The sequence below is a fragment of the Wasmannia auropunctata genome, unplaced genomic scaffold (assembly GCF_000956235.1).
Source record: "Wasmannia auropunctata unplaced genomic scaffold, wasmannia.A_1.0 LD336071.1, whole genome shotgun sequence".
In the NCBI taxonomy this organism is placed as follows: Eukaryota; Metazoa; Arthropoda; class Insecta; order Hymenoptera; family Formicidae; genus Wasmannia; species Wasmannia auropunctata.
In genome coordinates, this window is record NW_012026819.1 from 2,710,872 (window position 1) to 2,722,812 (window position 11,941).

At 39.2% G+C, this 11,941-nt stretch overlaps 1 protein-coding gene and 1 long non-coding RNA gene across 2 annotated transcripts; one reads left to right on the plus strand and one right to left on the minus strand.

The window, feature by feature from the left end:
• Positions 1-259: 259 nt before the first annotated feature.
• LOC105449933 (methyl-CpG-binding domain protein 6-like) lies at positions 260-10,305 on the minus strand. The gene is made up of 2 exons (XM_011689401.1): positions 10,005-10,305; positions 260-5,516 (listed from the first exon to the last, which is right to left on the minus strand). Exons 1-2 carry the CDS (start codon positions 10,017-10,019, stop codon positions 2,088-2,090), a joined length of 3,444 nt encoding a protein of 1,147 aa, XP_011687703.1. The 5' UTR covers positions 10,020-10,305; the 3' UTR covers positions 260-2,087.
• A 179-nt stretch (positions 10,306-10,484) lies between these two features.
• On the plus strand, positions 10,485-11,253 carry LOC105449932. Its single transcript, XR_974395.1, has 2 exons — positions 10,485-10,887; positions 10,978-11,253. It is a non-coding gene; the product is annotated as an uncharacterized LOC105449932 (long non-coding RNA).
• Positions 11,254-11,941: the final 688 nt, after the last annotated feature.

Here is an 11,941-nt window from a genome sequence, read left to right on the forward strand (position 1 = left end):
TTAAAGAATACAGGCTAGTAAGATCGTTATATCCGGCGAGTGATCGCGTCGATTGCTCGTCGAATATAAAAAACTCTGTGTATAAAATATAAATTAAAATCCTAATAAAATGTAGTATAAATTAAAATCCTTAAAAAAAGGTGGATATGGGTTAGGAGCAAATGGATGCGTTTTATGGCTTGGCAGTATCGTCACTGCGTACTTTGTAACAATGAGCGTCTCTTAAAACTATACGCTCTACTTATTTTACGTATCTGCAATACACCAAGTTATGCATAACCGTTTGCCAGGCGAAAGGGCATAAAAATGCAAGAACTTTAAGATTATGCCACACTCGGGATTTTAACGGTGCGCTTTCACGACAGGCGCTCATTTTCAACTTACGCGCAGAACTGCGAATCCTGAGTCGCGTAAAAGTCGTTAATACGCGAGCGGCGGAAGGAAGTAACGTACATCGCTTGCGTTCTCTCGTGCCCGATGGTAGTCGACGTTTCTTTTTTTTTTTTTTTTTTTTTTAAGTTCTCCGCGTGCACGGCCCTAAAGCACGCGTACGGCATGCGTGTATCTCCTCGCACGCACCTGACGGCGGACTAGACGGTAATGTAGGTCCGCATCCGCCGGTTATCGTCACAAAGGCATGTAAAACCAAGCGTGTCGCGCTTGCACGCGTCCGCAGAGAGACGAGCAATGCGTTTCACTCGGAACGAGATTCTCATAGGAACCGGGCGCTGTGCCGCCGGGTCGTTAAAATGAGGTTCTGAACTTTCACCTCGGTAAAGACTAAAAACTCTGTGAAAGATACGAGGCCGTCGATCAATCCAACTGGCGAATGACCAAGTGACTTTACACGAGTGCACCGGTATCGCTAACTGCAGACGCTTCGCGAGAGCGGAGTGCCGTAACCTATTGACCTACATACAGGTGTTAATAAATGTCGCCTCGTATACCGCGCGCTTAACGTTTTCATGCATTGTGCGAGAGCAGCGAATGCCAGACTTTGGCCACCTTTTTTTTTCGAATCGGATCGAAAGGCGTGGTGGCGATCGATTATCAATAATCCGACAAAAATCTCGTTCGACATTTAAATAATTCCCCTCGTACCTAGTTCTCGAAAGAACTATCGAGTCAACGAGATTTCCATGGACGAGGACAAGATAAGCCGCTGACGCGAGGACACGGAAAAGTCGGAGCGTTTTGAGTCGGATCTTAGCAAACGTTTGACCTGATAAAAAGGATCAGCACTCACGAACGTGAAATCTTCTCACACGATAAAAATGCCGTTGATACCCCCCCCCCCCCTCCGCGTCTCTTCCCACAAGCGCTCTGTAATCTTGGTGAGAGGCGAGAAATTCTTGAGCAAGCGGACGATTCGTCTAATAGGACGTTATCGATACTGGCCAACAAGCAATCGTCACTTTCGCTTGCTTAAACGAAAATAAGATTGCAAAAAGAAAAAAGGATTGCGTAAACTTTCGTTTCGTGTTCGCGCATTTCATGCCTTCTAATTTCAATTTCCAGTCGATCAGATATTTCTTCGGCGTACTATTAAATTACGCAATCTCGTGTCTTTGTTGAAACAATTTTTAAAAATAAATGCAATAAAACGAGTTACTAGAAAGTTTCAACATTGAATTGCTAAACATCGATTTATCGCAACTTTTTTTTGGAATAGAAATTCTAATATATTGATATACATGGACAAATGATCGTTTGCGGTTGCGGTCATACATTTGAAGCAAAAATACCAAAGAACTTGTAACGCTAGAATGTTACATGTTTTTATCAAGAGACGCGACGGCGGCGGCGCGCGGTGTCTCGCGCCAAGTATCTATATTTTTCAAGATATTCGAATATGCAAGAAACATTCGAAGATGTGTCGTGACTATCGCAACATAATTTTAATATGAAGAATCGATATTTTGATTAATCACAAGCAAAGAAAGTAAACGGCATCACGTTAGCAGCGCTATCTTCTCTCTCGTCGAAAGTGGAAATCAACAGAAGTCTCTGCAAAGAGAATCAGGGCGATTGCGAAGCTATATTAAGAGTACTGAAAAATATTTTTACAAAGGCACTTATGAATTAATTTACGAGGATTTTGTTTTATTGTTGTTCTGCTTATTTTCCCTCATGACTTGTGTTTCGTTTTTCGACGTCGACCTAATCTCTTTTTTCGCTTCTCCGTATTTAGTATCAAAGAACAAAGCTATTGACGATTGATTTTTTAAATACTTCCTATCCTCATCCTTATCGCTAACTTTTTCGACCCGATCTTGCAGTCCGTTGTTTTGCGCTTGACTATCTACGGTGATGAAGTGACCGTTGGTGACACCAGTTTCTTGCGGATGCAAATCAGGACCGAAAACTTTATCCAATTGCTGAAGCTGCGGTAAACCTTGAAGTTGTATAACACCGTTTTCCGGCTGCTCTATGGCAGCCAGTATGTCCTGAAGAAGGCCGTTCGACAACACCTGATCGTGTCGGATGCTGCCATCCGAGTTCTCGGTGCCCAGTCCGCCGTCCGCTGGCTGTATCTGCAATCTGTAAGTGCCCTTGGAACCGTGAATCTCAAAGCCGTCGGCATTGTCAGCGGTCAGTCTCTGGGCCAGTGACAATGCCTCGCTACCCTCGCTCGATTTCAGAAATTGACTAGCGTCCACCTCATTCGATCCGATGTTCTTCTCGTGGCTCAAGCCCTGCGCGGTCAAGCTTGCTGTTAGCGCTTCGGCCGAGATTCCTGAACCGCGCACGAACGACGATGCCGCGGGATAGACATTACGAGACTGACTAGACACTTGCGCGGACAGCTCGTTCGAGATGTCTGCAACGGATGTGTGAACGGCACTGGCATCGCTCGCTTCGTTCGACGAATCGTAAGTTAGTCCTACGGGATTGCCGTAGCTGTCCTTTAAATTGGTCTTCTGCAGTTCGGTATGCTCTAAATCCAGTGTGCTCACCGGAGGACCTCCCAGAAAATTGTCAAGCGGTTTCGTGAGCGGCAGTAAATTATCCGCGAAAACGGAATTCTGATTGTTGACGTCGGATAAATCGTTTCCCGCGAAAACCGCGTTGTGACTGTCCGCGTTTCCAGCGGAGGGCCCTGCATTTTCAAAACCGAGCTTGCCGCTAGAATGCGCGGGTAATCCACCACCTAACGATAGTCCCTCGCTCGAGGGCCCTTCACCACCCGAAGATAAGCCTCCACTCAAGTGTAGCTCTCCGCTGGAATGCAATTCTCCGCCTGAAGGTAAACTACCGCTTAAAGGTAGCTCTCCGGTTGCGGACAGTCCTCCACTTGAATGCAACGCCCCGTTCACGGGCAAGAGTGGCTGCAAGGAATTGCAATCGTAACCACCGCCGCCGATTGATAATGGCGCGTTTACCACAGGTGTTCCGTACGTTGTCAGCGTATTACCAATTCCGCTGTAGAGATTATTACCAAATCCGGAAGATGTTGAGATAAAGGAGGTCGGTGGGCCAAAATTAGGTGCTCCGTAAGTTAAGTGTGGTGCTGGTGTATTGAAATCGTTGAACGATAACGGAGTTCCGTATTGAACGTGAGGCGCGGCAATCGGAGAATGCAAGTGGGGTAGATTAAACGAACCTGACGATCCGAAAGAGCCCGAAAATAAATTACCCGAGCCCGACGTATGACGGAAAGACACTGGCACGTGAAGATTTGGTAACTGCTGTTGTTTTGCAAATGGCGGTAAATAGCGATTAAGATTTGACAAGAGTCCCGTTGGTATTGGTTCCCTGAATTTAATCGGATCTCGATTTCGCGGTGGTATAAAAGAGCCAACGGGAATTGACGGCGGCCTGAATGGGCCATGAAAACGAGGAGAATGCAGGTTCTGCTTATGAAAAGAGCCTCCAAATATTCCGAATGACGAAAACAACGAGCCTCGTCCTCCGTGCGCCGCAGGATAGGGACCATTAGGCGAGTAAGAGGAAAGAGGTGGTGCACCGTAGGAATTTAAAGGTGGAGGAGAAAGCAGAGATGCTCCTGGTATATCGGTAGGCTTTCCAAAAGCAGTTAAAGGCGGACCGTAATCGCTCGACGGCGATTGCTGCGGAAGCTGTTGCAGGGACAGATCGTTTCCTATATTTTGAAATCCGTGAGCACCTCCGCCATTGCTTAGAGCGTCGGCGTGGGATGCGCCACTATCCGATGTCAACTCTAGTCCCGAGTGAAGCGGAGCGGAATTGGTATTAACCGAATTTGAGATGTGATTGAATGATGAGATGTCAGAAGTACCACCTGAACCTGAGAGGTCCGCGTTCAAAGCGCCGGTTGTCGGCAACAGTTCAAATCCCACTGTCTTTACGATGGACAGTGGTTCGATGTTCGGCGCTCCGTACTGTAAGTTTAATTGCTGTCGACCGAACTGATGATCGGATTGACTGGACGTAGTGATGACACCCGGACCTTGATTGTTGTGCAGAGGTTCGTTCTGCGGCAACGGCGGCGGCGGTAATCCATTGCTCTCCGAGGAAGCCGAGGACTCGCGCACGGACGTCTTCAGATCTTGATCTTCAGGGTTCTGCAACGGCACGCCATAGGAATCGCTGGGCACATTCGCATCTATCGAGGTGCTCAATGAAGCGTGAGACAATTGCGTTCCCGCCGAACTTTCGACGTAATTATGCTTCGCGTCGAGGGGAGGGCCATATGTATCTGTCGGTGGACCACTTTGATTAGGGGTGGTAGCCAATCCCGCGATGGGCTGCCATCCATCGTACTTTATGTCAGGGGGTGTGGGTGGCGCTGGAACTCCTGGCGGAGGTGCTGGCGGTGGAGGTCCGTATAAATCACCGGCCGGTGGACCGTATTGCGGTTGCGGCACAGATACGGGCGGCGGCGGTGGACCGTACTCGTCATTGGGCAGAGGATTAAACTGAATAGCTAATTTCGGAGGCGGTGGACCGTAAGTCTCGAGCGATAGAGGGATAGGTGGTCCGTGACCTGGCTTAGGCGGTATATATTGCTGACTCGATGTAGCTACGAGCTTCAATGGCGGGCCGTACTGCGGTTTCGGTGATCTGAACGGCGGGAACGAAATCAACGGCGGCATAAAGTGTTGTTTCGGTAGTCCATAATGAAGTTTCGGCGGGCCGTAAGTAGGCTTAGAAAAAAGGGAAGACGTCGCCAGGCCGAAACTTTGTTTCGGCGGCCCATATTGCGGCTTAACACCTCGTGGTGGCCCGTAGGAGACGGCCAACGATCCGAATACAGGTGGCGGCAATTCCGGCGGTGGCGGCGGATAAATAGGTGTTGGTCCAAGATTACCGACTAATTCCGGTGGCCCATATACTGGCGCTGGTCCCTTAAAACCAGATCCCAACGGTGGCCCGTACTCGTCAGCCGGAGAATCGAAAGTATTACTTATTCTGTCATCGGCTTTAACCTTGGATTTCTCTTCTTCCTTGATTAACGGTACTTGCGAGGTCGCTTTGTTGACTACCGCTTGTACATGATGTCCAATTAACAGGACGCAGAACAGCGCAAATAGCATCTAAAAGCAGAACGGGATGACTAGAATCGGAGAAAGTGACGGCTTCACGGCTATTGCAATTAATTTTGTTTTTATTTTTCTTACTAATTATCTATGATTACTGGAAATAAACTCGTAGAATAATATCGACTTATGTAAAGATAATAATACATTGCGCTCAAGATCTTGGAAGATTTAACTGCAGCAAAAACAATATTATTTCGTAATGAAGCATAATTTCACTTTTCAAATTTTATTTACATTAATTTAAATGGCTTCATTTTATAATATTTAAGTATAGAATAGATAAATGTGAATTAATTAAATGATAACTGTTGATTTAATACTATAATATAAGCATTGCAATTTATAAAAATTTAGTTATTATAATTATATTATAAGTCATTTTTCAATATTAAAAATTCCTAAATTTTACTTTCACACTTTTACATTTGCATCTTTGCTTTTTATTTCTTTATGTAATTATGATAAAACGTGTCAGAATATATTGCATAAATAGGTACTATATTATAAGATTATACTCTATTCCTTTGTATAAACGTTATTATCGAAAATGAAAGGGAAATAATTACATCTTGCACATATCCATTCAAGCATCCGAAACGCCGTACGTGTTCTAATTAGTTCGTTGGGCGCTTAAGAATAGTTTCGCAGAGCGTATGAAGATCACCCATGCTATTGTGTAGTGGCCATATTGGAGGCCGTGAGAACTCCTGTGTTATTCGCTTAAGCCCGGGAAGTCATCTCAACGTATGTGAAAATTATGTAAAGCCACGTTTACACATTCTGGGCATTAGGGAAGCGTGCACGTGAGTGAATAATTACGTCAATTGTAAGCGGAATAGCAGGTGTTGCACGAAGAGGAATTACGAAAAATGAATAAATGAGATTTCTTTTGAGATGCTAACTTCGCTTATTTTTAGCACAAAGCGGCAATTTTTAGAACAAAAGACAGCTATATATATGCTAGTAATTTTGAAAAAAAAAGGAATACAAAAGTGCATGTGTTTCGTAAAAAGAAAAGAATTTTATCAAAAGTTATCTCTCTTGATCGATCGTAATTGTTAAAACAATCAGCTAAGTATTCTTTTCATGACATATAAAACTAGACGCGCAAAATTTGTGTATATATTGTCGTCATAAATATCTGTTGCAAAAGTAGCTATTATTTATGCCATGTATTATCTGCAATAATAGGCATTAGATTATTATTATATTAGTAAATAATCAGTTACAATAAAATTTGAAAGCTCTTTTATTATAATATATAAAAAAAAATTAATTAAATAACATATATGTACACATTTTTACTCCCGACCACTGCAAACAAAGATTATGTACATATATTTATGTATATATAGCTAAACTTAAAAGACTGTATGTACAGTTACATTTTATACAACTGATTGTCGTATAGTAACACTTTGCTGTAGCAACAATACTATGACGAATTACATTTAAAACGATTTTCTACGGCAATTAGTTGTAATAACATTTTTATGTTACTTCTAGAAAATATTAGATCGATGCGAAGAAGCGAGCGGTGAGAACGTACAAGCTCACCGTCTGTCAATGCCGGCAAGAAACCATTGGCTTCTCTTAAGTGGCACGATGGCCGAGATGCAAGGCTAACATAATCAACCGTACTTTCTCCAAAGACCACGGGAAATGTTTGCAACCCGGCAACGTATTGCAATGATTGCAGTTTCAAATAATTGCATTTTTAAGGATTTTCTATTGTCTCATTTTTCATTATGATATTTCAATATTTATCCCCAAAATGTGTGTTTCAAAAAATTAGAGATTAAATTAGCTTAAAAATTTTAGATTAATAACTAAATAAAAGAGTATATAAGAACATTGAGACATTGTATTATCTATATAAATAATTATGTTTCTTAATATACTTGCAATTTTACCGAACTCTTTAGATTTATAGTATTATTACGATTCAATTAATAATTATTCGTTTGTTAACAATAATTGTAACAATAATTATAATTATAACTTTAATTAGAATAATTATTATAATTTTAATTGATGTATGGTACGTGCAATTAATTTTTAATTTATATTTTGCTAATGGCTCGTAAAATTTCTGTTTAATAATTCTCCACATATATATATAAAAATAAATAAGATTAATAATAGTTATAGTATAGCAAACTGTTTTGTCAAAAATTTCGAATGGCTGACACTTTAGCATTTATGAATTTCGTTAAAAAGATCTCTGATTGCTGAATGGTATGATCTTGAGCAATAATCACGTAATAAGTTAAGTACACAAACACATAATGCACAGTTATGAGACAATGCCAATAATCAAGGAAACTTTTCACTTTCTACAATCCAATCTACAATAATCAAAATAAATCATAATAATATTGTTTGATTAGGCCAATACGGTAGGTACACAACTTACAAGACAGCACACACGCGATCCATCAATGCGAACGAGGTCAACAAAAGAAAGTTTCAATCAACCGGGATGTATTTGTTCAAAATATATTTTCACATTTCTTGATTTATATTATATACATCGGATAGAAAATTTTTTAGTCATCAACTATATGGAATGCAAAATTCATGACGTGGCTAGATTTTGGCTTAAAAATTTTTACTCGGTCTTACATTATTCTTCGCTTTTCCGTCTATGTCGTTGTTGAACGCTTGACAGAGCTGATTCAATAGCATGTTGCGTTCAGTGTAAATAAAAAGTGATAATATCTATGAGAATAGATCGAATCTGAATCTATAAAATTATAATTTATCTATTATAATCACAAGCATCGATTATGTGTGTGTAATTAAGGGAAAGGTACTGTCTCTATAATAAAAGAGAATTGACATTTGTTTCGTTTTCTTTGCATGGTTGCAAATAGCCACTTTCATACCTGGATTACTTTTGCATACGGATACACTTTTTATTACCCGTATGAAAAGTATGAAAACACGCATATCTCACGCGGACTCTCGTTTTCACGCACATTGTAATGCACGTGGGTGCAATGACCTATATTCTTTAACTAAGTACAATTAACTTTTATTTAATTGTTCGTTACATTTTTACGCTTTCTATGTATAATACATGCAAAACGGGACTTAAGAATTCAAAGCAGGAAGACTAACTTGCTCGGCAAAGAATGGCTTTGGTCTGTATTATACTTTAGATTAGCCGTTATCAGACACCGATAAGAAACCGTCAATTCCTTAATTTCTGGTTAAAAATAGTCGCAGTAGGATTATTGATAATGCCTAAGACTCTTATCGTGCACTCCTTTCATAATGCATGCGCCCTCTCTTATTAGTACGGAAATTTATTCACATCAAGGGTATAACGTTATTTCAGTCGCAGAGATTTCTGACAATGAGCATTAAAATGTATTCTTTCTTTCATTATTTAATAAGACGGACACGCAGTACATACTTAAAAAGTCAATTAATCAAAACGCGGAAATCAATAATGTCTATTTAATAAATATGTACTGCATATACAAATAATTAAATCGATAAAATATAAAATAATTATAAATTTAAATTAAAACATTGAATTTTATTAAATTGAATCTAATGTCCAATAAAATTTAATTGAAATAAATTAATTATAAGAAATAACGTTTTGTGATAAAAAAATGTTTTTATTTATTAAGGTGGTTTTATCGAGCAAGTCCCAGTAAAAAATTAGTTCATATGACTAATAATATAATAAAAACAAACGTAATTCAATAAAAATATTTTGCATAGACTGTACATATGCAATTGTATGACGTTTATGTGACAACGTCACACTATGTGTTGGCGTTGAGCGATAAAACCACGTTAAAAATAAGAACCTTCACATTTTTGGAGTAAGTAATAATATTTAAGTTTTTAATTAACAATGATCATAATCAAAATAATTTATTACAATTAAATGGATATTAATAAATAGAACGACTTGTTAACTGATTATAGATGAAATATTTGTGAATTATTTTATATAAAATACTAAACACATAATTTACTTCTATTACTGTGAAGCATAAATAATAACGTGAAAATGCAAATAATTAAAGTGTTAAATATATAATAAAGAAAAATTATAATTGTATTAATAAAAACTGCAATAAATATAATAGTTTTCTTGAAAGAATTTGTTTATTTATTGAATCTGATACTTTTAGATGTATCTTTTTTTAAATTACTATATATTAAGACAAAAATAACAATAATTTTCTAAATTAATAGCTTTAATTTAAATGTATACGTAAAGACAAATTAATAAGAACTATCTATTGTAACATGTATATGTTCAAAACTTCCGGATCTTCCAAAAGCGATGACGTATTTTAACAACGTATTAAATAAATCAGAATTAAAAGTTAAAAAAATTATACGAGTTAAGATACTCTATTGTTTAATGTAACTATGTTCATTTCCATTAATTTTTAGAAAGGATAAACGCTCTGGCTACATTAAGCGTGACAATTCAGACTCGCTGCGACATACCTTGAATTTAACCATGACACACGCGCGTAAACCGCAGTCTTGGCACTACACACAGATTATCCGACACTACGTGAATCTCCTTACTCCTGAAGCGTTCCCTCTGCTTTTCGCCACCGCACTTTAAGGGAAGTCGCGCCTAACCGGAGCTTGTCGTGTGCGATTTAACGGTGGCTTTTCGTATCACACGTCGCGCGCACCATACTGGCATTCGTCGGCCCGCAGCCTCTTTGACGTGCGAGCACCACGACTCGCCGGTACTAACACAAAAAATGTTCAGTCTCGTATGAAGACTCCGCTTATATAGACTCCGAGAAGACTACCAGTCGGAGGAGTTGTCGACTGAAGTTGCCGGGTGAATCGTGGAAAGGAGACCCAGGAAGAGGAGAGAGTGAGTGCGCCTAAGGGTACAGAGAGAGGAGAGAGGAGAGAGAGAGAAAGAGAGAGAGAAGGAGAGAGAGGGCGTATAGAGAGATTATGTGGGGAAGAGCGCGAGAAGAGGCAGCCCTCCTCATATGTCGTTTAAAAATTCTCTTTGTAGAGAAAGTAGGCTAGCCTTGCCTCGCCGAAGAAGTCGATGATGCGCCGCGCCGCACGTGTAATCCCCGGACCCCGGTGACCATAGCACGTCCGTCGTGTGAAACTGGTTGTAAATCCTTCCGCGGCGCACAGAAGACAGTTCGGAAGGATTGGTCAATCGAATACTTCACCTTGTACTCGACAATAAGAACCGGCGTAAATTATCGGCTGCGTGTCTACTCTCTGACGAGTCTGACGGAGATCGAAAAAGTGCAGTAAGACCATGCGGTTTGCATGAAAATGCAAGTGAAATTTATGGTAAACTGTCTGTGTATTTTACATGACTGAGGGACATTTGTTTCGGCAGGTCAGTTGATACTGGTCAATAAATGCTGGCATATATATGTACATACGCGGCATTTGAGATTCAAATTGCCATTCTTTATTCTTGTTTAAGACATTTGCCGGCACTTAATTTGAGGATTGATCAAGAATCAGTAAATACATGCATACATGATTGTTGAGTCTTGAAGGATGTTCATCAAGTGTGTTGCATCGCATGTATGCACAAGAAATCTTACGCAACGCAACGTAATAATTGCAGATTGATGTAATCTTCAATCGTACTGATTAATTATCGCAATGTGATCGGAACGTGTAACGACTTTATTGCGATACAGGAAAACAGCTGAATGCTCTTTACTTCTAAATAAAACCTGTCTTTCATCAAAAATATCATAATTACTGCTTGTATCTTTATAGAATTAGTTAACGAAGGAAAAAGACTATTATTATGTTATTATATCAAAAGCGAAAAGAGTTTATTAATAAAATAAAATGTCGATGTCATCATTGTATTTTTAAAAATTTCTTTTAGTATTTATATGAATAATTTATATAAGTAATTTGTTGTCAAATTGATTAGTTGCCTTATAATAATTTATAAATAATTATAATTGTAATTTAAGATTTTAAAAAGCAATATCTAAATGTTTATCACGAAGAAAAGTTATTTAATTATTTTCTTTAAGCATTAAAGACATATTAAGTTCGATAGAAGAAACTTCTTTAAAAAAATAAAAAATGAAATAACCAAATAGTTATAATACATATTTTTATATATAATTTTGCATAACATTTTACGTAGAATATTGTTAGAACATTTTTAAACTTTTAATAATGATTAAAATTTTCTTTTGATGTAAAATAAAAAGAACGGAAAGCAGCAGTTTACGTATCTGCGCATACCGGATGCACACACGCCTAGCCCGATTGAGATCCATTACGTTGTCATCAATAATTCAGCGAAAAAGTACCGCCCCTCATGACCTGCCTTTGCTTGTCCGTCGACAGTACCATCTATCGCTGACGCTGTTGCTGCCGCAAAAACCTCGGAATAACGAGAGACCCACAAACAAAAT